This window comes from Dunckerocampus dactyliophorus, chromosome 2 (assembly GCF_027744805.1).
Source record: "Dunckerocampus dactyliophorus isolate RoL2022-P2 chromosome 2, RoL_Ddac_1.1, whole genome shotgun sequence".
In the NCBI taxonomy this organism is placed as follows: Eukaryota; Metazoa; Chordata; class Actinopteri; order Syngnathiformes; family Syngnathidae; genus Dunckerocampus; species Dunckerocampus dactyliophorus.
Genome location: NC_072820.1, coordinates 48114666 through 48139528, shown reverse-complemented (window position 1 = coordinate 48139528; position 24863 = coordinate 48114666). Strand labels below are relative to the sequence as shown.

The 24863-nt window shown below is 51.2% G+C and overlaps 5 protein-coding genes across 11 annotated transcripts; all 5 read right to left on the bottom strand.

Moving 5' to 3' along the window:
- Positions 1-609: 609 nt before the first annotated feature.
- On the bottom strand, positions 610-4413 carry grb7 (growth factor receptor bound protein 7). Of its 2 annotated transcripts, XM_054766894.1 has the most exons (15): positions 4210-4413; positions 3836-3971; positions 3566-3692; positions 3121-3277; positions 2936-3057; positions 2790-2864; positions 2586-2723; positions 2399-2509; positions 2203-2301; positions 2026-2109; positions 1676-1792; positions 1540-1597; positions 1376-1463; positions 1177-1270; positions 610-1098 (listed from the first exon to the last, which is right to left on the bottom strand). In XM_054766894.1, the coding sequence occupies exons 2-15, from the start codon at positions 3961-3963 to the stop codon at positions 952-954; spliced, it is 1545 nt and encodes a 514-aa protein (XP_054622869.1). In that variant the 5' UTR covers positions 3964-3971; positions 4210-4413; the 3' UTR covers positions 610-951. The 2 variants fall into 2 exon arrangements, with proteins under 2 accessions (XP_054622869.1, XP_054622868.1); XM_054766893.1 differs by having other exon boundaries at positions 2586-2864.
- A 140-nt stretch (positions 4414-4553) lies between these two features.
- On the bottom strand, positions 4554-8126 carry arf2b (ADP-ribosylation factor 2b). 2 transcript variants are annotated; one of them, XM_054766896.1, is made up of 5 exons: positions 8001-8126; positions 6910-7067; positions 6516-6626; positions 5864-5988; positions 4554-5796 (listed from the first exon to the last, which is right to left on the bottom strand). In XM_054766896.1, the coding sequence occupies exons 2-5, from the start codon at positions 7055-7057 to the stop codon at positions 5635-5637; spliced, it is 546 nt and encodes a 181-aa protein (XP_054622871.1). In that variant the 5' UTR covers positions 7058-7067; positions 8001-8126; the 3' UTR covers positions 4554-5634. The 2 variants fall into 2 exon arrangements, with proteins under 2 accessions (XP_054622871.1, XP_054622872.1); XM_054766897.1 differs by lacking the exon at positions 8001-8126 and adding an exon at positions 7793-7952.
- Positions 8127-8273: 147 nt separating this feature from the next.
- Positions 8274-13542, bottom strand: LOC129176641 (mitogen-activated protein kinase kinase kinase 14). Of its 2 annotated transcripts, none has more exons than XM_054766888.1 (15): positions 13161-13542; positions 12831-12969; positions 12702-12765; positions 12099-12624; positions 11698-11832; positions 11498-11627; positions 11299-11427; positions 11128-11232; positions 10848-11011; positions 10631-10781; positions 10059-10529; positions 9895-9998; positions 9714-9822; positions 9552-9652; positions 8274-9467 (listed from the first exon to the last, which is right to left on the bottom strand). In XM_054766888.1, the coding sequence occupies exons 1-15, from the start codon at positions 13245-13247 to the stop codon at positions 9303-9305; spliced, it is 2580 nt and encodes an 859-aa protein (XP_054622863.1). In that variant the 5' UTR covers positions 13248-13542; the 3' UTR covers positions 8274-9302. The 2 variants fall into 2 exon arrangements, with proteins under 2 accessions (XP_054622863.1, XP_054622864.1); XM_054766889.1 differs by having other exon boundaries at positions 9895-9995.
- Positions 13543-13686: 144 nt separating this feature from the next.
- grnb (granulin b) lies at positions 13687-18941 on the bottom strand. 3 transcript variants are annotated; one of them, XM_054766892.1, is made up of 14 exons: positions 18800-18941; positions 18570-18641; positions 18139-18294; positions 17921-18043; positions 17734-17847; positions 17375-17644; positions 17097-17226; positions 15587-15678; positions 15279-15491; positions 14977-15201; positions 14679-14915; positions 14373-14606; positions 14090-14305; positions 13687-14014 (listed from the first exon to the last, which is right to left on the bottom strand). In XM_054766892.1, exons 2-14 carry the CDS (start codon positions 18570-18572, stop codon positions 13901-13903), a joined length of 2127 nt encoding a protein of 708 aa, XP_054622867.1. In that variant the 5' UTR covers positions 18573-18641; positions 18800-18941; the 3' UTR covers positions 13687-13900. The 3 variants fall into 3 exon arrangements, with proteins under 3 accessions (XP_054622867.1, XP_054622865.1, XP_054622866.1); XM_054766890.1 differs by having other exon boundaries at positions 18726-18936; XM_054766891.1 differs by having other exon boundaries at positions 18730-18936.
- A 632-nt stretch (positions 18942-19573) lies between these two features.
- On the bottom strand, positions 19574-23892 carry LOC129170374 (protein FAM171A2). Of its 2 annotated transcripts, none has more exons than XM_054757845.1 (8): positions 23660-23892; positions 22994-23221; positions 22801-22893; positions 22499-22660; positions 22183-22362; positions 22006-22119; positions 21802-21928; positions 19574-21732 (listed from the first exon to the last, which is right to left on the bottom strand). In XM_054757845.1, exons 1-8 carry the CDS (start codon positions 23742-23744, stop codon positions 20292-20294), a joined length of 2430 nt encoding a protein of 809 aa, XP_054613820.1. In that variant the 5' UTR covers positions 23745-23892; the 3' UTR covers positions 19574-20291. The 2 variants fall into 2 exon arrangements, with proteins under 2 accessions (XP_054613820.1, XP_054613829.1); XM_054757854.1 differs by having other exon boundaries at positions 22499-22657.
- Positions 23893-24863: the final 971 nt, after the last annotated feature.

The following is a 24863-nucleotide window of genomic DNA, read 5'->3' as shown; positions in this document are numbered from 1 at the left end:
TAGAATTAAGAAGGCTTATTAACTCTTCATAAACTTTAATCACACGCTCTTTTAGGGTTGTACAATTTAGCTTTCCATTTAGCTTTATCTCCTCAGCGTCTACCTCTTCCTCTGTTGGTCCCATTAGCTCTAACGCTGCCTCTGTTGGTCCCATTAGCAGTGTCACAGTGCCCTCTACTGGTCAAGCATGTACAGTAGCAGTATAAATACTGATTGAGCGACTACAAGGCAAAATAAAATAAAATAAAGACCAGACGGCTTGTGTTCGTGTATATATATATATATATATATATATATATATATATATATATATATACACACATATACATATATACATACACATATATATATATACATACACACACACATTTATTTTTATTCATAATATTGATATTTATTTTTTAAAATATTTAGAATTTTATAACATACTTTTTTTCCATTTAAGATGAAATGTAATATATTTTATCCACAGGATATACTGTATTTATTGAATTGTATTTATTAATTGCATTTTTACAAGAATTTAATTCGAATTATTTTTAAATCACTAATAGATTATGAATTCAGCTTTTTTTTGGGGGGGGGGGGGGGGGGGGGGGGGGTACAATGTCCATATGTTATATGTGCAGATGTAAAGAGGAGATAGTTGATGTTTAATATGAAATGATAAATGCGAACATTTGGAAAGATGATACATAGTAGAACATAGTAAGTGCAACTTACAAGGTAAAAAGACAATCATGACTTCAACGTGATTCCATACAAGACCTGAGACAAGAGGACATGTCCTTTGTCACATGACCCTGCAATTTGGTGGCCAGGCCCCATTAGCACACTGATTTAGAGTCTGTCCCAGCATTTCCATGGAGACAAGAGCATGTGCTCGCAAAGGGTTCAAAGGGGGAGGGGCCAAAGAGATCAGACAACACGACTGACTTCCTGAGTAAGAGGTCACAACGCCACGCACACGCATGGATGTTTGAGGCAGACGGGAAGGATGCCCCTGTTGACCTGATGGAACTCCACCAGCTGCAGCAGGTCCATGAACAGTGTGGCGCCGTCATCCATGGTCAAGTACTTCCTGCCGCCGTCCTCGCACTGCAACGAAAGCCACAGTCAGTCGGCGAGTACTTGGGTGGGCTCAAACGTGTGCGGGGGATGAGTGCAACAACTCACGGGGATGATCAGGTAGTGTTTGGTGCTCAGCTGGTAGCACAGCGACAACACGAAGCACTGAACGTGCTGCTGGCTCTCACGGATCAGGAACATGCTACACGCACACACACACACACACACAGCGTTCCAGACTTACCCACCTCCTGATGGAAAAAGTAGGACAAAGTGAGGCGGTTGCCATGGAGACCAATGTGCTCACCCGTCGACGAGGCCCTGCTTCTCAATCAGCCTCTGCGCTTCTTTCCTGGACACGCCCCCATGGAACCACGGCTGCGTCACGTGCACGGCTACAAACACACGCATTAGGGTTGAAACGCCGAGACCACGACAAGATGGCGGCGGCGGCGACTCATGACGACTTACCGGATTGTCTGGAGGCAGTGCTTAAGTTGGGCAGACTGCACCTCAAAGCTTCTCTACGCTGTCGCCACACGCACACACATCAAAGTCACTTGACACCAATTACATCACTACAACAATGACCACGCCCCCTCCTCACCCTCCAGGCTTGGCCTTCCTCTCGCTCGGCGCTCCGGGCCTCTGTGGGATTCTGAATGACCCGGCCACCGGCGTTCCCCGAGAAGTCCATGGCCACCAGGCTGGCCTCCGACTTGGCCTGCGGACGCGCACGCACACACACACCATGTCTCAAAAGGAATTACTTCCATCAGTACACTTCAGTAAGAACACTTTGTACTGTACTGTACTGTGCTGTGCTGTGACAGTGACAGCGTGCTGCATTTTATGCACTCAAAAGACTAAGTGGACTAAGTGCAGGTACGCAAGTGCACCATTTGAGATGTAGCGCCCCAAACAGCACGCACACACAAACACATCTGTGTGGCTCACTTTGCCATCTCCCAGGTTGGTTCCGTCCAGGCTTCGCCGGCTCGACTTAGATCGTTGGTAGTTACACTGCAGCTGCTTCCCGTACTGACATACACACACACACACGCACGCACACACATTCAGGTCACATGTGGTTGATGCTGAGTGCTGATTGGTCAAAAAGAGGCCTACTCAAACCTTAAACAATCTGAACGCAGACGTCCAACAAGTTCTGGTCTGCTCATTGTCAGCACACAGAATCTTGAGGTCTTGAAGGCGGACTGGTGTCTTTGAAGGCTGCGTGCACACACACACACACACACACACACACACACACACACACACAGGTCTTGGTTCTGTTCCACCAGGACCGCTAGAAGACGGTTGTAGTTACTTTGATGCAGAAAGTGAAGTCGGAGGGCGCGGCGTACAGTTTGCGAGCGTTGACCACGTTGTACACGTTGAGGTCCTGTAGGTCGGCCACATACTGCAGGTGCCGAGGTTCCTGGTGGAACACGACAAACAAAACCAGCTCATTTGAGCCCAGCAGGAGTCCAGCCGGTCCCGCCGAGTCCTCTGACCTTCGACGAGCCTTTGGTGGAGCAATAGAGTCCAGAGCGCCGCAGGAAGAAGTAGACTCTCTTCCAGGACTTGCGGTTGGGCTCCTTGATGTGAAGGAACCCTTGGATCTCGGGACACGTTCCCGACTGGAGCAGGTTCTGGGGACCAGAGAGAGGCATCAAATGAGTGCGGCTTGCCATGGAGACGGCGTGGGCGTGTTGGACCTGGATGAGCTGTGATGGTGTCATCCCCCTGCTGACGTCGGAACTGTCAGAAATCATGCTGGTCGGAAAAAAGAGCTGCAGGAGCAAAGTGAAACGTCTCCAGTCAGCCGCCAATCATCGGGGCCGTGATGTCATCGTGGACGTACCGTGGGCTTGCGGAAGAACTCGTACTTGGCGTAGTTCTTGCAGAACACCAGTCTGGTGTCACCCTTCAGGGGCCAGCTGGCCTGGACCTCCAGCACCGTCTCATGGTCCTCCAGACATCTCTCTGACGAGACACGTTCAGACGGCGTCACTCGGGTCAAAGGGCGTATGTTTGTGTGCGTCTTACCGAGGCCCAGAGCGGGATGGAGCTCCAGCAGTGCCCAGTTCTCCTCGTCGCTGCAGTGGGCCGTCTGGACCAACATGCGACACACATCTCTGGCCGTGGCACTGGAGCCGACCCACAGCGAGCGGCCATAGTTGTCCTCGCCAAAAACCTTCACCAGCTGAGCAACACACGAGAGTGGGCGTGACTTCCATGAGTCAACCAGAGGTCACAAGGTTTCTACATGCTGTCTGGTGCCGCGTCAGGATCTCGCCGCACGTCTCCAAGAGAGGAGCGTCAAACCAGCCAGACCGGAAAAGATCCAGCTGTCAATCAAGCAGCTTCGACTGGTCGGACCAGCAACTGACGGGGGAGCGGCACGACACGAGTAACACGCTGCTAGCAGACATGTTGGTGAGGCTCTGCTGTCAATCACCACAAAGTCCACACCTTCCAATTGCAAACTCACATGTTTGTCGCTGGATGGCGCTGCAAGCGTCGCCATGGTAACGGGGGACTTGGAGGGGCTGCACAGCTCAGGAAAAGGGTTCGGAATGGAGGGCGCTGAGGACGAGAGAGACTCCGCCCTTTTCATCCTGACAAAAAAACAAAACAAAACAAACTACAATCTGCGATTCATTAGGACGGTACGTGACGACTAATCACCTCCTGCTCCAGAAACAGGAAGTGGAATCTGCATGACTCCTCCCACAAGTCTAACTAAACAATGACTTCTGACCTGTTGGAAGTGATGGCGATGGGCTCGGAGCGGCGGATGGCGGCGCCAACGGCCATCAGTGGCGTCCCCCCAGCGCCGACTGCCGCACTCATCTCAAAGACTTCCGTCCAGGAACCGGCCACCGCCATTCGGACACCTGCCCAAAAGGTCAAAAGTTATTTAACGCGTGACTTTTTAAAAAACTTGTGTTCAACCCCCAACCACGCTAAAGTTTACTTTGTGTTGGTGACGTCACCCCACTGCGAAACCACCAGCTTCCCGGCGAAACTAAAACAAGTGACTCACCTGTCCTCACCACCGTGGCAACAACAAACTCCGTTTTCAGGTGCGTGTTGCCAACGTGGGTTCAGGACAGGTAGGTGATCTTTACCCACCTGGAGACGTGCTTGTGCTCGTCGTGAATCAGCCATAAGCCATGGCGGGAACCTCAAGCTGGACCAGGACGCCGGAGATGAGCAGCAAATTGCTAGCGACAGCACGGGAGGTGCCAGAGCGTCAGGTGTGAGCTTGACCACGCCCCCACGTCATTGACGCTGTCGGGTTTAAAAAATGTTCACGAAAGGAAGCCGGAAGTGTAAAGGGCTAATAAAAGATTATATACGTAATGTGCGGGTTATGGACGGCTGTTTGGCGGCACTTAGTGGTCACCCTTGGCAGCACATTATCGCCCCTGCAAGTGGGAGGTGTAAGACATGAAGGTCTCCATCAGGCCAGTGAGTTTGGATCAAATCATGTTTATTAATGTGTTGAGGAAAGCCCACACAAACACTTTACAGATTTACAATCATTCTCCACACAAGAGCCAGCCCAGCGTTGCCAGGACTTCCCGACCTGCCAAATGCACGCTTTCCGAGGCCTCCGGCTCGCCACGGCGCCGCCTTCAGAGTACTGTGTGGTCTTGGTCTTTAGGGAAGGAAGCGGTGCTGGGATGAGGAGGCGCACATTGGCCATCTTGTTTGGTGCCAATCCTTCATCCAAAGCGCTGGTGAGAAAAAGCTCCTCAAAGCCCTGCTAGATCTTTTCCTAAACGGGATTTGTCAAACTGCTCCGATGCTTTTGGTTGCGCAGTCAAAGTACAAATAGTAATAGCTAAACTAGTCACAGGAAGAAGAAGAAAAAAAAACCAGGAAAGATGTTGTGAAGCGTTTGAAGCTGGTCACAAAGTCTCATTGAGTCCGAAGACAAGAAGCACGTTGTGCTTGGTGGTGGCGGCCAGTAGGAGAAGAGACAGCATGACTTTCACATGGCAGCACAAGAACAAGGATGGACACGTGTGGACTGACCTGATACAGGTTAAATGCTTCTTACAGGTGGGTGGGGCTCTCAGGTTAAATGAACATCTAGCAATCAGGTGTTTAATACAGTGGGGTAGGGGCCAGTGTGCACCCTTGCTCTCGTGGCCCAATGAAAACCATGCTTCTTCTGCGGGGACCAGGTGGATTGGAAGGGGGGGTACAGGTGGGAGCAGGGGCGTGCAGACAGAGTGGGCGTGGCGAAGGCGGAGTTTGGGACTGCAGATTCCAGAGGTGTAAAAGGCACGCCAGGGTTCCTCCCAATCCCAGCCCACGCACTCACCAAACACAAGGTACACACGCACGCCACACACACACACACACACACACACGTGCAGCACAGGCAAGAACCCCGAGAAGAGTGAGGGGGACGAGGGGGGTGGGCGGGGATGAAGGAAGTTCTTGAAAGAAAAAGCCGGGTCACGTTGGGAGTCTGGATCCGGTGCTGCCATTGTGTTGAAACAGAACAAAGAAACGACAAAGAAAAACCTCAAGTAGTGGAATGGATCATTTCTGGTTCTTCAGCTGGTTGGACAGCCAGTCCAGACCCTCGTACAGGCCATCGCCGCTGGTGGCACACGTGGCCTGGATGTACCAGCTGCGCTGGCGCAGGGAATGCAGGCCCAGCTTGTCTGTGATCTCTGCAGCGTTCATGGCATTGGGGAGATCCTGCACGACAACAGGATGTCACACGTGGGCGCCCGCAAACCTTACATCTTTGTGCTGACAGCCTCACCTGTTTGTTTGCAAACACCAGGAGCACGGCGTCTCTCAGCTCGTCCTCAGACAACATTCTGGACAGTTCCTCCCTGGCCTCGTTCACACGCTCCCTGTCGTTACTGTCCACCACAAAGATGAGCCCTGCACCAACACACACACCACAGCTGTCAGATGATCATTCAAAATATGACAGCTGTGATAATTTCACTGGAATACTTCATCAGTACATCAAGTATTGTCACACAGTCTAGTGCTGTCCCAAATCCATGTCATTATGCATGACCCTGAAATGACAATCCCAATGCTTACCTTCTTAATGGTGAATTGCAACCACTCTGACGCATTACTGCCAAAATTTGGACTACACAATAAAATATCTGCTCACCTCTCAATTATACACAAATGTATATGACTTTTCCTAGCTTTGCGTGCAACCCCTGCTTCAAATGTGACTGAGATTACACCGTTTGCTTGGTAGCCCCTGCAACTACCGAGGGTGACAAGTGTCCATCACTGGCACTGCACTCTCACCATTTTAAGTGTACTGCATTTCAACGTATTCTCAGTGTGAGCAGTGTAAGTGCACCAACCGAGACTCAGCCAGTGAGTGTGTGAGAGAGTCACCGTGCTTCATGTGGCACCACCTACAGGCAGCAATGCAAACTGACCTTGAGTGTTCTGGAAGTAGTGGCGCCACAGCGGCCTGATTTTGTCCTGGCCGCCCACGTCCCAAACTGTAAAACTGATGTTCTTGTATTCTACAGTTTCAACATTAAAACCTGCAAAAAACACACAGATAAGTGACAGTGGTGATCGTCTGCTGCATGTCTACATGGGAGACTTTCCATACATTGATAAGCTTGTGCACACAGTCAAATTAGTATAGGTTAGCAGTGACTCGTCGGGTAAAACAAAACAAAAACAAAAATTCTATTGGTCTGATCTTGCTACTTTTGCCATGTAAACACTAGACTGTGCGCGCTGTTTCCACTGTCTTAAAATAAAAAGTGAAGGTAAATATTTGTTGAAATTGATTTCAAATGGCGAGATGGATATACGTACCAATGGTGGGAATGGTGGTGACTATCTCTCCAAGTTTCAACTTATATAGGATGGTGGTTTTCCCTGCAGCATCAAGGCCAACCATTAGAATCCTCATCTCCTTCTTGCCAAACAGGCCCTTAAATAAGCCACCAAATACATTCCCCATGGCGACAACGCTGTCAAGGGGAAGAAGAAAATGAGGTTAGTAAACATTTGTGTTGTTTCATGTCCTGGGAGGAGAATATGACCAAAACCCAGTCTGCCAACACTTGATGTGCGTGTGTACAAGTAGCATACTGACAGGATTGACGGTATTCAGTAGCTTTGATCATGCCATCATGCAACATCTTGGGAGGCTACTGTTTACCTAAAGCTAAAACGTTACGTTAGCCGCAGGCTAACACCAACAAGCACGCCATGCATTCACTATTGACGTTACAAGGCCGCATTTACGGGTGAGTTAGCGTGAAAGTGTGCTTGTTAAGGTGACATTTATTCTTACAAACTGCAGAGCTAATCAGATAAGGGCGGCCTGATCCGAGCACCGGCCTCCACTAGACGCTAACTGCATAGCCTAGGGCCCACACAAACCCTCGGTGTTTAGCACGCGTTTTGCTACAATAAAATAGAACAACTACGTGCGAATTGTTTCTTGGAAATCAGCGGGCTAACTGGTTATTTGTTTGGGTGGTCCCTCGAAGACATGACTGCTGACGTTAGCTTCACCTAGGGCGGATACTTAGCTAGTTAGCGTTAGCCGGCTACTAATAGGCGACACACCATCGTCAATATCGTGTATTGAAAGTACTGCCGTATGAAATGTGCCTTTGCGTGCCTCGTTTAGAGATTTTCTCGACGTATCGGTGAACTAAGCGACATCCAAGAACAGAAAAACACCCACAGAGGCACCGTCCAAATCCGACCGTTACAGGAACTTGCTAGCCGAGCTGCTACGAGCTAAATGCCGCGTCACAGCAGAGAGAATGTCATGACGTCATGCGAAACGCTCAATAAAACGTTTCGTTTACACTTGGCTCCCACCGCAAGACATTTTGGGACCGGAACCCGAACTCTAATTGGCAAATCAATCGGCTGGAGTCCACAATTACCTTCTCCAAGGCTAGCTTCTCGATCTTTCCGTTATCTTTCGCTGTCACTCCAAAATGGCGTCTTGCGCAACCCGGTAGACGCCGGCGTACGAGCACGTCCCACTATCAAATCAGAGCCAATCACAGTATGCATGGTGTCACTCAAGTCCCACCTTCTTGACACTGCTGTCCAATCACAACCGTTGTGACACCGTCTCTACGTTTCACAAAATGTCGAGGAAGTGGCTTTTTTTTTTTTGGGAGGTTTGTTGATCAAGTTTTGACTTTCAGTTGGTGGCTCAGACTGGCAAATAGACAAATGTAGTTGCCAACTTAAAATGTTTTTTCTAATATTGCAATATATAAATTAAAGAATATTTGTATATTACTGTAATATCACTTTAGTTTGCAGAATGTATACAAGTGTCAAATGTAGAAGATGATGGCAGATGATGTTAGAGGCCAGTAAACAAGCGTGGAGGTCTTGTAATGCGCTCGTGTGTACAAATAAACTGGTCTATCCTGAATTAGCTTCCATTGCAATGAGCAACTTGTTTTTCAAGGAAGGAAGCTGAAGAAGAAGGAAGTAACAAGAGAAAAAGGATTTTTCTAAATTAGAAATGGGATCACAAAACATTGTGACGAGTTCAAGCAGCTTTTACATATATTGTCTCATAAACAAAGACAAACTGCTTGTTCTGTTGTCCAGCTAGGTAGTGAAAGAGATGCATCAGCCAACATGTCTGATGATTAAGAACAAGACATCTTTTGACCAAGTCTTGTTGTTTTTGCTCCTCCAGAAAGTCAACAGAGAGCAAATAAAGACATCTTTGCAAAACAAACATTTAACCTCACAATAAACAAGTGATCTGAAGTGATCAGATCTGAAATTGGATTGTAAAGCTACTAGCTAACAGCTTCGTTGAATGTCTTCATCTAGAGATGTGCAAGTCATGAACGAGTCATTCAAAACTGTCAAGTTTTTTACTGAATCAGAGCTCACAGCTACTCTGTAAACTCCACCGCTAGTTAAATTGTCAGGGCGTGATTAAATGTGGGACACTTGTATGTGGAACTTAATGCCCATGTGCGAGTTTCTGAGCATGCGCTCTGTGACGGGTGACTCGAGTGAATCGAGCAACCGATTCACGTCAGTGAGTGAGTAATGAGAACTAGAGTAAGTCAAAAGAATCCAGTTTCCCATGAGTATCTCCAGCCTCAGCTGGCAAGGACCTTGAGCTCATGCTAAGGAAGTTAGCATAGGCACCTTCCCTCCCCTAGTAAGACGCTGCCCTCTGCTGCTTTGGAGTGAAACTTCAAGTCTCAATGCCGTCGCTCCAGTGTGCCGTTGAGAACTCGCCATGTCCACCGCTGACAAGAGTCCGGCGCAGGTACACAGCGAAGCCACAGGAAAGCCTCCTGGATCTCCCATTCGGAGGACACCAACTTACTGTCTAGCGTCTCCAAGGTGAAAGCAGTCATTGACACCTGAACGGTCACGTTGTCATGGAAACTTTGCATCAGGAAACGGAAAAAAAGACAGTAGAAGTCGTCGTTCTCTTGGTCTCTTACCTGCTCGCTGATTCCAACGGCGACATGTCCCACTTGGACAAGCTGACGTTCCCTAATCCTTAGACACTCCCCTTGGGCGTCCTCGATCCACAAGTCCACGCCTGCCATTCACATGACCACATCAAACATCCTGCCATCGGCAAGCAGCACCTCGCTCTTTACCTTCAAAGCAGCGCGAGGGGCACCCATGCGTCCACCCCAAAAGCTCCATACGGCCGCCGCAGGAAGAGAAGACCCCCAAGCTGAGGTCATCGGACGAGCACTCCGAGTCCTTCAGGGAAGAAAAAAAAGAATCCAGACTGAAGAGGAGCCACTCTGACAAACTCACATCCTCGTCACCCACCTTGTCTGAGGCACCGGCCTGCGACGAGCTGCTGAAACAGGAGGGGGGGTCATCTCGTGGCTCCGGTGAGGGGGTCCGCATGTCAGCCCCGAGGTCCACACCTGCTGAGACACAGGAAGAACTGATTACCTTTAGACTTTTACCTGGACTTGAGAATTTCTCACCATCTCGGAGGTCTTCCAGCTCACTGTCTGATCCTCGCCAATTGTGACGCGTCTCCTGGCCTTGCCGCAGCAGAGGGAAAAATCCTCGGAGTGCTCGGCGATATTGTGTGGACTCTTCCTCCTGCTCCTCCTCCTCCTCCTCCCCCTCGTCTCCCTCGTCCTCCCAGTCCCCTTCATAGTCCACGTCCGTCCTCAGCCACATGTCCCCGACACCTTTGTCCTCTCCTGTGTAAAGGTCTACGTCGGAATCCGCATTCCAGTCACGTTCATCCCGCAGAGACCTCGGCCGGCATTCCCGCTCCAAAGTGAGCAAATCCGCCTCATCGTGATCCTCGTCCATCGCCGTGGTTCTCCAAGGGCTCACCCAGTGCATTGTGGGAGCTCTTGTGTCCAGCGAGGCAGAGTGGGTGGCGCTACTGTCCCGTAGCTTGTCGCAGGCCCATTGGATGGATGCATGACTCAGACCACCAACTGAGGAGCATTGTTGTGGTCACATGTCAGCGTGGGTCGGGCTGTCAGTGTACTACTGTATATGCCGTTTACGAGCAGCCAATCACATTTCAAGCAATCACCTGCTCTGAGGGCCTTGTTGGTGTTCCTCCTCAACTGGCTTGCTGACGCCCGCCTGTCGGGGTTCTTCTGCAGTCCGGCCCAGAACACCTTCACCGTCAACTTGCTGCAGCCGGACGGCACCTCCCACAGGGGCGGAGGCTCGTTGGCAATCTGACAAGCAACACAAGGCGTAACAGCGTGCTCGTACGGCGGCGTACGTAAAGGGGTTTGGCTTACGTGGAGACACAGCGGCTGGGAGTAACGGCGCAGCCACGGGTGGCGGCCAGTCATCATGTGCAGAAGCATGCAGCAGCTACTCCACACGTCCACCTTGGCGCTCAGGCGGTCCCCGCGCGCCACCTCGGGGGCCATGTGGGTCTCTGTGCCAGGGAAGGCCGCTCCTGCACACGAACAGACACACACACACACACACACGCACGCACACACACACTGTGGCAAAAGTAGTATGATATGTAGAGAATTTACATTAGCAGTAAAAACCTGATTTGTTTTTTACCCATGAAGTCTTTGGTGCTGTGTCCGCTGTCGTCCAGCATGCGGGACAGTCCAAAGTCGCACAGGAAAATTTGTGTGCAGTCAGCAGACAGCAGCACGTTGTCCACTGTATTCACACACACATTGTTTGTCTTTGTAATAATAATGATTCCATGTGTTCAGAGAGAGTTACCTTTGACGTCCAGGTGAAGGACCTTTCTGTGGTGCAGGTGTTGAAGCGCCCCCAGTGACTGGTGCAGGAAGTGCAGGGCCAAATCCTCGGGGAGGACGCCGGCCGTTCGCATGAGCTGAGCCAGACTAGCTGAGGATGTTTCAACATGGTCGCCATTCATTGGCTGTCCACGAAAGGTGAACTGGAGGTCAAAGTTTACCTGGCTTCAGGTCCATAAAGAGCACCACGTTGGGCCCCTCTCTCACAGCCCCAAAGAGCCGGACCACGTGAGGAGAGTCAAGGATGCTCCACGCCGTCACCTCCTCCTGGTTGAAGCGACTGAGAGGAAGCTGGAAGCACGTGACACACACACGTTGCTGCGGTGCTGGCATCTTTGGATCACCTCCAAGGCATCCTCACCTTCTTGGCGGCGCACGTGAAGCCGCTCGTCTTGTCCCGCACGCACAACACGTCTCCGTAGGACCCACTGTGGATGTGACGAAGCACACTGTACTCCTCTCCCTCACGGTAGCGCCAGCTGCTGGGCCGCAGTTTCTACACACAACAACACACCTCCTGTCATGTCACCCTCTCGTGTGTGTGCGCGTGTGTCTACCACCTGCTGGCCTGGACACCTGTTACCGCCTCTCATGCTAGCTGACAACTAACGTGATTGTGTTGTTGCTTTATGTGTTGTGTGTGCGTACATGTTTTGCTGCGTGTGCTGCTGTAAGTAAGTTGTGTTACTGGCTGTGCGTGTGTGCGCGTTGCAGTAAGTGTGTGTTGTTGCTGTGAGTGAGTGTTGCTGTGTGTGTTCTTACATTGTGTAATAAGAATCCTTGGTGAGGACATGAAGATGATGACGACGAGGATATCAGCAGGGGGCGTGTTTTCTGATGGATGACGAAAGGCCAAAGCGAGAGTTTTGATAACGGCGCCACGTTGGTGTTCAGACAGGTGTGTGATGGCGAGTGGGCGGACCCATCCCCACTATGGCCTAACAAGGAGGGGTCAAAGGTCAAATGTGAAACATCGAAGCTGCAGCGTGACAAGTCCGAGTCGTCGCTTTGGGATTCGGATGTGGCACTGCTGTTGCACAGGTCGTCTGGACTCTCTGATGACGACGCGTCATGCACATCTGTGGCGCCATCGTGAAGCGACTCCACAAGGGGTTGTGAGTCCTTAAACTGAGTGGGCGGGGGTATGATGTCATCAGGTGCTTTGGACCAATCAGTGTCTTGGACTTCTTGAAAGTTTGCTGGTCTTTGGACTTTCCTGTGTCGATGTCGGTGTGGGAGTATCAGGCCGTCCTCGGCTTGTGCAGCACCGGCACCCTGGTGAACACGCCTGCAAATGAAAGGGGATACGTCACCTGTGAGCAGGAAGTGCAGGTACCACATGACTGGTGTGCTACCGCGACGAACATTGCCAGCAGGTGACATTGCGAGTCAGAGATGTCAGTCGGGCTGAACTCCTGGAAGTCTTCTCCTGCAAGCACATTGAGTGGACCTGATTAAGTGGCCAGTGTGTGTGCGTGTGCATGTTTGTCTCACTCTCAGCCTGAGCCACAATGGACACGCTAGAAAGTTCTCTGTTGTCCAGCAGGTGTTTCGCCGTTCCCAGCAGCATCGCTCGACTCAGTTGTGGGGGGACCACCCGGACCGGCACGTCGGGGCCTGCGTTCATGTGACACTGGAGAGAGTGACATCATCAATGAGTTGAAGGTTTGAGGAGGCAAAAATAGTACAGTGGTACCCCTCCCCCCCAGCTGTCCCACTATGTCTCGGTGCGGCTGCCATGTTGACACCAACGACACAGACAAGGACGTGATAAAAGAAGTTAAGTCGCCATCACGCTCACTTCCTGTTTCCTCCTGACGTTACCTCAGTGGCTTCCTGTCCTCCTTGGGTCCAGCAGAGATCTGGTCCTGGCTCTTGACCGTCCGGACCTCTTCGTGCATTTGGTGTCATCTCGCCGCTTCCCGCCCCGACAAAGACTTCTCATTGGTCCAAAGAACATTTGACATGCCCCCCGCCCAAATTGTGTTCTGGACCAGCTGGTGCACGCAGTGACACCAGTGTGTGTGTGTGTCCTCTCCCTGGCAACACAGAGGTGTGAGAGGATCTGGGGGCGGGGCAACAGCGGACCAATGGAGACGCTCTTAAACGTCAAACTATTTTGTCCCATAACGTTTGTTCATTTCAATTGTCTCATTTGATCCAAAGCTAAGCTAAACACAAAGCAGCTGTGGCACCGCCCTCTAACCTAATGTCGTTGGTGGACTCCTACTGGTTGTGGTAATGTGGGTGGTGGGGGTCCTACACAGGATTAGGATTAGTAAACAAAGACTTGACGCCCCCTAGTGGCGGTTTAGCAAAACCACTTCCTCTCAGATGAACGTGAAATGGACAAGGTCAAATTTTTGTTTTATTGAACATGAACCAGATGTGATCAAATGATCATCTCAACTGATCCCAATCAATCAAATTCATCTCACAAAAAAAAAACATGAACTCTTCATTTAAGACAGCCCACGAGGGGGCAGAGTCACATCCAATCAAAGGCAGTTAAAAATCAGCTGAAAGGAGGTGGGGGTGTCCAGGGTTCTTGTTCCAGCAGCACGTTAGAGGTCTGTGGTTCTGTCCCAGGTGGGCAAAGTCGGGCTGCAGCTGCCAGTCTTTAAGTCGCACGAGAAACCGGCGGGACAACATTGCTTAAGGTCGGCGCAGCACACGGCCTGTGGACAAAAAGACATGGTTAGGCCATGCCCCCTGGCCACCCAGCACACATTCATTTGACAAAATGGACCTACTCCGGGGGAGGGGCAGCAGGCCCACTCAGAGTTGGAGTTCTGGCAGCATGTTTCTCGCTCGGGGCAGCCAAACAGCCCCGTGACGTCACACGGCACCAGTGTATCATTAGCGGGGACCGCCTCCACCGCTAGCATAGCCTTCTCACACGTGCCCGTCTCCATGTTGCAGGTGTATCCTTGTGGGCAACAGTGCTCGCGGTCCGGACAGCACACGGCCTGCCGGGGACATGAGGGTGGGCTCAGCCTTTCAAATGTCACAGCAAACAGGAAGTGGCGTTCCCACCTTAACGAGCGGGCAGCAGCCCCACTCTCCGGTGGGCAGCTTGCAGCAGGTCGTTCCCGCCGCGCAACTGCTTTTGTCATCACATTTGATGTCAGCCACAGCCGCCGGCCGCGTGCGGGCATCAATTTTGGAGAGCCAGGGTACAACATGGTGTCCTCTAGAGCAGGACGCGCGGTGCGGCTCACACACATGTCCGGCGGGACAGCAGTGCTCTCCGTCGTCACAGCAGACGGCCTGCGGAGGTTAACATTAGTCAGGGTGCAACATCACAGTGTGGCGGCGCCGTGCTAGGTCACGTGACATTACCCGCAGCAGTGGGCAGCAGCCCCACGTGTGCGTCCTCTTCATGAAGCAGCAGCTCGTTTCGCTGGGGCAGCTGGTCCGATCGTCGCACATCTTCCCGGCTGAAGTGAGCCGCTGCCGGGCCGCCGTCTTCCGGAACCAAGGGAGGCTGAGCTGGCCGGGCTTGTCGCACGTCTGCTCGGCCACGTTGCACTTGTAACCGCCGGGACAGCAGTGCTGGAGGTCGTCGCAGCACACGGCCTGAAAGCAGCACCAATGTCAGCAAGTTGTCACAAACTAACGTCAGGATGGCGGCGCTGACCTGTGGTAACGGGCAGCATGCCCACTGCCCCGCCGCCACCTTGCAGCAGGTGCTCCCCGCAGGGCACACAGTCTGCTGGTCGCACTCCTCGTCCTGCACGGCGGCCATCTTTGCAACCCAGGGCAGGGGTGGGGACACACCTAAGGGGTCGTCGCATGTCTCAGCCTCTAAGTTGCACTCCTTGCCGTGAGGACAGCAGTGCAGGTGGTCGTCGCAGCACACAGCCTGGCCAGGGGGCGCATATCACATGTTTATATTCCCGCAACAGCTGACTGAGTCACGTAACCCTCTGCCACCTTTACCTGCTCCAGGGGGCAGCAGGCCCAGCCCCCGCCGGTGGTCCTACAGCAGGTGGACAGGCCGGGGCACGACACAGACTCGTCACACTTGGTGTTCTCCGCCAAGGCAATGCGGGGCCACACGGTGCCGTCTGCGGGATGATCACATGTGGCGGTGGCCATATTGCACACAGTGCCGTGAGGACAACAGTGGAGGTGGTCTGCGCAGCAGACAGCCTGTGGAGACCATCACAACAAATATCAACGTGATAAATTGTGCTTTCTACTCATGGCCTAAGAATGAATGAATGAATGAATGAATGAATGCATACGTCAGGCATGGGGCAGCAGGCGAACTCTCCAGAGATCGTTTGGCAGCATGTTGTCTTGTCAGGACAGACGGACGTCTTGTCAGGACACTCCACTAGGAGACGTTACAGTTATAGTAGGTAACGTAACACACGTAGTGGGTAACATAACACAGTGGTGTGAAAAATTGTTTGCCCCCTTGTTTGTCACACTTGAATGTTACAGATCATGTTACAGATCATTAAAAAAAAATTAATTATGAGTCAATGACCACATAAATGAATACAAAATGCAGTTTTTAAATTAAAATTTTTATTATTAAAAAGGGAGGGAAAAAAATCCAAACCTACTCGGTTATGAAGCCATTTCTAAAGCTTTGGGACTCCAGCGAACCACAGTGAGAGCCATTATCCACAAATGGCCAAAACATGGAACAGTGGTGAACCTTCCCAGGGGTCGCCGCCCAACCAAAATGACACCCCAGCGACGACTCATCCGAGAGCTCACAAAAGACCCCACAACAACATCCAAAGAACCTGCAGGGCTCAGTTAAGTTCAGTGTTCATGACTCCACCAAAAGAAACACACTGGGCAAAAACGGCCTGCATGGCAGAGTTCCAAGATGAAAAACACTGCTGAACAATTAAGACTCGTCTCAGTTTTGCCAGAAAACATCTCGATGATCCCCAAGACCTTTGGGAAAATGAAAAAACTTTGGTCTGACGAGACAAAAGTTGAACTTTTTGGAAGGTGTGTGTCCCATTACATCTGGCCTAAAGGTAAGGCCGCATTTTAGAAAAAGAACCTCATAGCAACAGTAAAATAGCGTGGTGGTAGTGTGATGGTCTGGGCCTGTTTTGCTGCTTCAGGACCTGGAAGACTTGCTGTGATAAATGGAACCATGAATTCTGCTGTCTACCAAAAAATCCTGAAGGAGAATGTCCGGCCATCTGTTGGTGACCTCAAGCTGAAACCAACTTGGGTTCTGCAGCAGGACAATGATCCAAAACACACCAGCAAGTCCACCTCTGAATGGATGAAGAAAAACTAAATGAAGACTTTGGAGTGGCCTAGTCCAAGTCCTGACCTGAATCCTATTGAGATGCTGTGGCATGACCTTAAAAAGGCGCTTCATGCTGGAAAAGCCTCCAATGTGGCTGAATGACAACAATTCTGCAAAATTCCTCCACAGCGCTGTAAGAGACTCATTGCAAGTTATCACAAACGCTTGATTGCAGTTGTTGCTGCTAAGGGGGCCAACCAGTTATTAGGTTTAGGGGACAATCACTTTTTCACACAGGGCCATGTAGCTTTGGATTTTTCTCCCTCAATAATAAAAAGTTTTATAAAAACTGCATTTTGTGTTCAGTTGTGTTGTCATTGACTAATATTTACATTTATTTGATGATCTGAAACATTTAACTGTGACAAACATACAAAAAGGGGGCAAACACTTTTTCACACCACTGTATGTATTGTAGCACATGTAGCAGGTAACATGTAATAGTTATTGTAACGGAGAACAGGTCTTACTGTCGCTGGCCCATGCCGGAAGTTTCTCTGAGAGCGGCACGTGATAATCAGCTGACTGGCACAGGCCGTGCTGCAGGTCGCACACACTATCGCGGGGGCAACAGTGGACATGATCTCCGCAGCACATGGCCTGCAGAGAAGGACGTGGTCAAGAAAAAAAAAGATGTCATAGCAAACTTGCCCCCGAGTGGCTGGCAGTAATACAGTGCTAACATTAGTGAGTAACACAAGCTAGCAAGTTAGCATTAGCATGGACATGTGCGTTTGAGGACACGTACGTCCGGGTAAGGACAGCATCCATAGTCTCCACTGGCGAGTAGACAGCAGGTGAAAGTGTCGGGACAGCTGCTTCCTCCACCGGGACACGTCACCGATGCGACAGCGGTCACTGCAGTGATGACATCATCATCCCTCGCCGCGCGGCTCCTGGCAGGAAGTTTGCCCAGCAAGGGGAGCCAGCCGCCTGACGGCGAGGCGCACATGGAATGGACGAGATCGCACGTGGTTCCCTCGGGACAACAGTGACGCTTGTCTTCACAGCACACCGCCTGCGAGGGCGGAGGTTGCGACATGCGTGACATCATCTGGCTCACGGCTGCGGGTTTGCAAGTATGCTAAGCTAACTTGTTGACGTCACCTTGGCTAATGGGCAGCATCCCCAGGCGCCATCAGGAAGCTGGCAGCACGTGGTGGTGTCCGGACACTCGGACTGCTGGTCAGGGCACATGACGGCTGCCGCTCGCTGACTCAGCTGAATGGCACGCATACACACACGGATGACATTTTATTCCTAGCTTGTGCACATGTCCTTGACATGCTCCAACCTGCTCGGGAGGACGTGGTCTGACCCAGGGAAGGGACGTGGTTTTGTTGACACATCTGGCGTGGAGCAGGTCACACACGGTGCCCTCAAAGCAGCAGTGGAGGCCATCTGAGCAGCACACAGCCTAATATACACACACACACACACACACACACACACACACACACTAAAAACTCACACACACTTGGTTCTAAAGTGGAGGTAGTGCAGGCGACTCACGTGTGGCAGCGGGCAGCATCCGTATCCTCCCACTGTGCTCTTACAGCAGGTGCTCTTGTCCTCGCACACGCCGCCATCAGGACAAACCAGGGCAGTGCTCACAGTCAGCAGGGTCAAACCCAAAATGCTGCAGTGATGAAAAGATATCTGCAGGGCCTGCAAACAACAACATCCTCCATGAAGCCATTCAACCTATGACTGTGTGTTTACTTTTTTGGGGACTCAAAGGAAGGCCATTACCACACACTTTTTGATTTATCCCCATGTTGGAGAGGATCACACAAAAGAGGACACTCAGAAGAGGGAAAAAAAGTGACTTACTAAAGTTTTATTCAACGTTAAGAAGCTACACACCGTCTCTTATTGCTAACTCATGCTTTGTGTGCAGGACTTGTACCAATTCAGTTTTGGTGAAAGACAAAAAGGCTTACCATCGTAGAGGCAGCGAATGACGTCAGCTAAACGCAATAGTCTCCTGTATGCATTTGTGCTCCTCCAACAACCTTTACAACAACAACAAAACACGGTATATGTGGTGAATTAATACATACATAAGCACGCATTAGAACGAACACTTTGTCACTCACTGACATCTGCGAGCTAACGTCACACGATAAGCTAGCAACGGAAGTTAGTTTAGCATGCTAGTCGGCTAACATACACTGAATAGCCGTGTTTTCTTCGTCAAAAAGAGTTAAAAGCAGTCACATCTGAGACAAAGTGACACAAAACTGATAGTCTTCAGTGTCTCTCTCGGTTCACGCAATTCACAATCACATGACACGGTGACATGTGACCGAGCAGCTTCTTAAAGAGACAACGGATGTTGTTTTTTTATGTTCTCATTTGAATTCAATACCCACTTTTTTTCATCACCAAACATCTAGATTGGCTGCAGCGTAAAATAGTTAAATAAACACCTTGTTTTCTTTCGTTATTATTAACACTATTGTTATTGTATTATATCACCATCATGCTTCTCAGTTTGCACTACAAATGTGCGAGACCTGAACGAGTCGTTCACAACTCGCGATTTTTTTTTAACTGAAATGGGCCTCACTTGTACTCGTCTTCGTTAACTCACTTCCCCCTGCTACCACTAGCTAAATTAAAAAAGGAAAGCAGTTTACGCGTCATTAATTGTGCAACTGTTACTCTAACTGCATTTGTACACATGCATTAGTCCTGTGCACCTGCTTCAAATCAACCCTTCCTGCCCAAGCTGCATAAAGACTCAAGTTTCAATGACTCACAAGTACTCCTTCAGGAGTTGGACAGGCCCACGGGTGCTCAATAAAAGGAATCAAGTTTCCCATCACTAGTTGATATTAGTACATAAAATTCAATGTTTCTAGATTTTTTTTCTAACAAGTAATCTGCTAAACATACAGATGTTTCTCCTTTCAAAATAAAATGCCCAACAGCGACTGACTTAGGGAACACATTTATTTGTACATAAAGAATTTACAAGTGGATGAAGGCTCACAACTTGACCATCATAATCCTCCCGCGGTGTGGAAAGTCCTAAACGCAGCAAACAACACTACACTTTGCAAAAGCTTTTACTTTGAAATGAAAAAGAATCATGTTAGTGTAAACATTGACGACCGGAAGAAGGTAACGTTTTTTACAGAAACATCAACGCATGCACATGGCGGACAAAGAAGATGATGAGCAATCCAAACGGGAAGAAGCCGTGTGCTCAGTGTGGACCAGCAGGCGGCGCTAGACCAGGCCTGGTAGGAAACCTCCATGCCAAGCAGGCCCTCCTGGAGAGAAGGCACTTGGAGGAGAGGAACAAGGATTCAAGTAAACACGCCCAGTGGGGGCCGGGGGTGGGGCCAACGGGGGCGGTCGCGGTGGTGTGGTTGGTTCATTGACATGCAACCTTGGAAACAGGTGACAAACTATCTAACGCACACCTTTACTCTCAAAGTCCTCCACTCTCTGGAGGACCACGGTGGTATCACAAGACAACGCAGCAGAAAAAGCTAAATGTTTCCTTCACGGGACCTCAGAAGGAAAAGTTTCAGTCAAGGCTCAGATGTGACAGCTGACGGCTTTCGCTGTCACAGTGGTAACCAGCGGGAACTGAGAGGTCAAAGTGCAGAGAAGCGGTGTGCTGTTGTGCTTTTTGAGCCAGGGAAGGCTCCTTACTTCCTCGGATGGAACACCATGAGAGGCCTGTCTTCAATCTTCTGCCAAGGACTCTTCTTGTTCTCCTCCTTGTCATCCGGGTCGTCTTCAGGACTGGTCATGGAGTCCCGGCAGGTCTCGCTGTTGCTGCTTCGGCTGCTGTTGCCGCGACTGCGCCCTTTCCTGGGAATCATGGATCCTCGAGAAGACGGCCCATCGTCCAGAAGAGGGGTGAGGGAATTCTCTTCGGGGGACACCGGGCGTCCCTCACTGCTGCTGGGGTCGCTGTGGTCGGGGTAGGCCAACTTGGAATAACTCTTGCCGGTCCCTTGTCCCTTCCGCCCCATCTCCCAGCGCTCGTCTTTTCCCTTCCGGTTGATGCTGGACTTGTGCTCGTGAGCCTCCAACGGCGGTTCCAGGTTGACATCTCTCGGACAGCTGCTGGACCCGCCTCCAAATCCACCCCCGCTGAGGTCGTTACCAGCGTCAATGTAGGAGTGCCGTACGTGTGCGTTGGCGCGTCCATCCAAGGAGATAAACCACGCCCTCGGGTGCTGCTTCACGCCCAGCTCCAGAAGCTTCTTCTCAGTCAGGGCCTGCAGTTCTCCATTCATCTGGGCCATGGTAGAGTCGTTGAAGAGCACTGGGATTGTCACGGGTCCTCCTGACGTGTCAGACGCCCAGCTCGGCTCGTCCGAGTTGTCGCCATGCGAGGTGCTCTGCTGCTGCTGGCCTTGCTTCTGGACTTGATGGTGTGGTTGGCCTCCTCCCATCTGGACGCCATCTTTGTCCGCTTCCTTCTGCTCCTTGCCGTCCTTGGCGGCAAACTCGGAGGGCAGGCGCATGTAGTGGGCAGGGATGACCAGAGTTGGCACCATGCTGCGGTACATGTTCTCCTTCATCTGGTCAATGGAGCTGCAGAAGATGATCTGACCCGGTTGGGTGTTGAGCGAGGTGGGTCGGGCAAGGCTGTCAGCCGCTGCTGCAGAGTATTCTGGAGGTTTGTCAGGCTGGCTTGGCACGTAACCTTGGAAGCGCGGCGGTGACGGTGGGTCGGAGGAGTATCCGCGATTGTCGTTGGCACTGTGGTGTTGGTGGTAGTCGGACTCGCCGCCTTCCATCGGACCATAGCTGCGGTTGTAGTCTTCATGCAGCAGTGGGTTGTCCAGATTGTTGGTGTCTGTGGCTCGGGTGACCTTCATGGGGAAGCTTTCGCAACGCTGGGAAGCGGAAGCGTTTTTTCCCTTGGCATGTCGCAACATGTGAGCTGGAACATGCTTGGTCAAGTCCTCCCGGGAGGCGGACAGGTCTGACTTGTCGTTAGATGGGCCGGACTCCACGTGACCACCACATATGAGATTGAGACGTGAAGTGGATGTGCCTTGGTCCCTCTTGGCACCGTTCACATTGGAGGGGATGTGCTTCCCGTGCTGTCGGCGTGGTTTCAAACACCTCCGTCTAAAAGCAAGCAGACCAAGGTCACCTGGACGTCACATTTGGACTTTAGGTGTGAAGTGGATGCAAGACCTGCAGTAGTAGAGCAGCACGCAGAGCAGAATGAGCACCAGCAGCGCTAACGAACCCAGGATGGCGAGCAGGAACAATGTATGGTAGGTGCTGATGTCCCGCAGACCTGGGTGGCTCAGCCCAAGACCTGCAACATGAGACACATGAGGACAGCGGAAGGTTTCTGGACTGTTCGTGCTCCTTGAAATAGGTGGGAGGAATTACCTGATGAGGTGGGGAAGGCTGCTAGCCAGTATCCCATCTGAGGAACCACAACGTTCCACACATACCGAGTGCCGTCCTTCTGGATGTACCCCGTCCCGTTGCGCACCCACAGTCCTGCACACCAGTCCAGCACATCGGTTAGGTGACACAACCTCCCAGAAACACGATGGACCTCACCTGCTCTAGGTTGATACATCCAGGTGGGAACGCTGGTGGCCATCCTGTTCCGAGTGTCAGCCGGAAGCGGCACAGAGACGTGGATAGAATCCGACACCTGGACTGGAACGCCATCTTTGTCGAAGAGCTGAACACTGAAGACGGCCAGGGGTGTCAGATCTGTCCAACCCGCTTCTGCACCTGAACCCCAACAAAGAAAAATTCTCTCACATTCCCAACAGAACTTCCTCAGTTCAGTTGCCCGCCGGCCATCTTTTCATCTGGAGCATTTGAAAGACTCAAGCATTCGGACGCCATCTTGGTTTGTGCTGCTCACCTGAGCTGTTGGTCTCTCGGCCCAGCAGGAACGGGAACCCGCCGACTTCGAAGTGACTCCTGGCGGTGGTCAGCAAGGCCGACAGCGTTGTGTCATTGGAGTTGGGTGGCAGCTGCAGTGACTTCCTCTGAAGCTGCACCAGCGGCTGCTTGGCGCCACCTGCTGGGTCGCAAAGATGGACAGATCACTTCAAAGGACACCGGGCCCTTAGACAACCACCGTGTTTACTACTGGAAACAATTCATAATTCAGTGTGTAGCTGCAACGAGGGGACAGCGTTAGGGGACATGCCAGGACGTTACCTGGTGAGCCCGACAGAACCTGCAGGACGTCGTCGTAGAGAATGAGCGTTCCAGGCCGCTGTGCCAGCAGGTACAAGCTGACCGAGGCGTAGACTATGAGGAAAAGGAGAAGCAGCATGAGAAGCATGCATGAGAAGCAGCATGGTGTTGTGGGCGGGGCCACAATTGTCAATCAAACAAGTTCGTGTCTTACGGGGGACCCGGCCCGAGTACCAGGGCACTGAGTTGGTGACGTAGTTTGCTTTGGAGGCGCTGATAATGACCCATGTTCCCGCCTGGTACAGGAAGCTGACCCTCAGCACGCCGTCGCCACCCGCCTGAGAGGAAGCCAGGACACTGTGATTGGCGTGGACCTCCACCAACGCGTCGGCCAGGGGCGACAGATCACTGTTGTCCAACACCTGAACTTTGATTTGGACCTCTGCAACACAGCACACGTTAGTCCACCTTTGCCCCCCATAACAGACAATATTTTAGCGTCTTAGCCTGCTAACATGGCGATGAAGAACACTGTCACGTGACTCCTGAATGTGGGTCACGCTAAGATGTTGCCACGGTTACATACGCACTCAAAACACGCGTGTGACGTCATAGAGCACTGACGTCTACTTGGGCCTTTGTGCATCGCAGGAACATAATGACGCTCGTGCACGCGCGTGGCACCCTCAGACCGCTGACGATGATGAAGCAAAGATCACACGACGGTCCTTGCGCGTGTAAATTGTTCACATAGCCGCGTGTCTACCATGACGACGACGATGAAGATGATGAAGATGCGCACAAAAGCCTCCATGCAACCACGCCCATGTCATCATCGTGCAGAAGCAGCAGTAGCAGCGCGTGCGTGAGGAGATCTTACCAAATTGCTCGGGCACAGATTTGGCCTCCCAGAGCGCGCACACGCAGGCCCAGACGAGCACACGACACACGCGGACAGCCGCCATCGTCGCAGCTACATGCCTCTCATTCCGCCGCGGCACACGCACCCACAATAAACACGCGCGCACGCACGCCGAGGCGTCGCCGTCGTGGGCTTGTTTGGAAGTCCGTGCACAAGCTGGGCAGCGAGGCGGGCGTCCTCTGGCGGTCGCCGGAGTTAGTGCTAAAGTTGCAATGACACGAGTCAGACAGCAGGGGGCAGAAGAGACCAAAAAAAGACGCTTCCTGCTGTGAATGCCCTTTATAACATTACTGCGTACTAAGCGTCACATGACCTCGTGGTGGCGCCAAAGCAAATCGTCTTGAGTGTCAATGCAGCAAGTGCTTTGCAGTGATTGGTCCACCCTGAGATTACAGCCAAACAGGCTCTCCTGTGCCTGTGAGAGCACTCTGTGATGTCAGTTTTTCTATTTATCATTCATTTTATTTTATTAATGTTTGCTAGCAAACAAGGATGAAGGATGAACACTGTCATTGTGCACTCAGGAATGTGCACGTTTGTTTTCAACTGACACCAGAAGACAAGTAAATGTGTCACTCAAGTCAGCTGACGTCTCACCTGTGTCCTCAAAGAACTGTTGGTTGTTAGCGCCACTAGCTGTTTGCATGGGTAGTTTCTAGCAATGCTAAAGTATGCTAGCTTCTCGCTGTGCTAACCTATATGCTAATCTATAGTAGCTGTTAGCACTAGTAGAGTCCTTCTACCAATGCTAAACTATACTGGCTGTGAGCGTGAGCACCTTCCAGCAATGACATCCTATACTTGTTAGCATGAGTAGCTCCTACAACGCTAATCTATACTGGCAGTTAGCATGGTTGGATGCTAAGTTACACTAGCTGTTAGCATGTTAGCTTTTAGCAATCCTGAGCTACCTTGGCTGTTAGCATGGTTAGAGTCTAGCAATGCGAAGCTATACTGGCTGTTAGCATAGGTACCTTCTAGCAATGCCAAGCTATACTGGATATTGGCATGGGTAGCTTCTGGCAATTATATCCCATACTAGCTGTTAGCATGAGTAGCTTCCTTCTAGTCATGCTTTGATCTACTAGCTGCTAACATTGGTAGATTTTAGCATGAGGTTGCCACAGAAACCGGATGACACTTTTTGCCCCTGCCCCCATGT

What these genes read in the sequence shown, in the direction of transcription:
- grb7 (XM_054766893.1), bottom strand. Translation starts at nt 3,963, where the DNA reads ATGGCGGTGGCCGGTTCCTGGACGGAAGTCTTTGAGATGAGTGCGGCA. An exon ending in ACTTCACTTTCTGCATCAAA is followed by an intron (nt 2,302 to 2,398) that starts GTAACTACAACC and finishes GTGTGCACGCAG; the next exon opens with CCTTCAAAGACACCAGTCCG. An exon ending in CTGCGTTCAGATTGTTTAAG is followed by an intron (nt 2,110 to 2,202) that starts GTTTGAGTAGGC and finishes TGTGTATGTCAG; the next exon opens with TACGGGAAGCAGCTGCAGTG.
- LOC129170374 (XM_054757845.1), bottom strand. Translation starts at nt 23,744, where the DNA reads ATGGCGGCTGTCCGCGTGTGTCGTGTGCTCGTCTGGGCCTGCGTGTGC. An exon ending in ATCTGTGCCCGAGCAATTTG is followed by an intron (nt 23,222 to 23,659) that starts GTAAGATCTCCT and finishes GCTGTGTTGCAG; the next exon opens with AGGTCCAAATCAAAGTTCAG. An exon ending in GTACTCGGGCCGGGTCCCCC is followed by an intron (nt 22,894 to 22,993) that starts GTAAGACACGAA and finishes TTTTCCTCATAG; the next exon opens with TCTACGCCTCGGTCAGCTTG.
- grnb (XM_054766892.1), bottom strand. An exon ending in GATGCTGCCCGCTGCCACAC is followed by an intron (nt 18,044 to 18,138) that starts GTGAGTCGCCTG and finishes TGTGTATATTAG; the next exon opens with GCTGTGTGCTGCTCAGATGG. An exon ending in CCTGCTGCCCCATGCCTGAC is followed by an intron (nt 15,492 to 15,586) that starts GTATGCATTCAT and finishes TGGTCTCCACAG; the next exon opens with GCTGTCTGCTGCGCAGACCA.
- LOC129176641 (XM_054766888.1), bottom strand. Translation starts at nt 13,247, where the DNA reads ATGACACCAAATGCACGAAGAGGTCCGGACGGTCAAGAGCCAGGACCA. An exon ending in GAGGACAGGAAGCCACTGAG is followed by an intron (nt 12,970 to 13,160) that starts GTAACGTCAGGA and finishes CACTCTCTCCAG; the next exon opens with TGTCACATGAACGCAGGCCC. An exon ending in AAGGATTCTTATTACACAAT is followed by an intron (nt 11,833 to 12,098) that starts GTAAGAACACAC and finishes TGTTGTGTGTAG; the next exon opens with AAACTGCGGCCCAGCAGCTG.
- arf2b (XM_054766896.1), bottom strand. Translation starts at nt 7,057, where the DNA reads ATGGGGAATGTATTTGGTGGCTTATTTAAGGGCCTGTTTGGCAAGAAG. An exon ending in CTACTTCCAGAACACTCAAG is followed by an intron (nt 5,989 to 6,515) that starts GTCAGTTTGCAT and finishes GTGTTGGTGCAG; the next exon opens with GGCTCATCTTTGTGGTGGAC. An exon ending in TGGTGTTTGCAAACAAACAG is followed by an intron (nt 5,797 to 5,863) that starts GTGAGGCTGTCA and finishes GTTGTCGTGCAG; the next exon opens with GATCTCCCCAATGCCATGAA.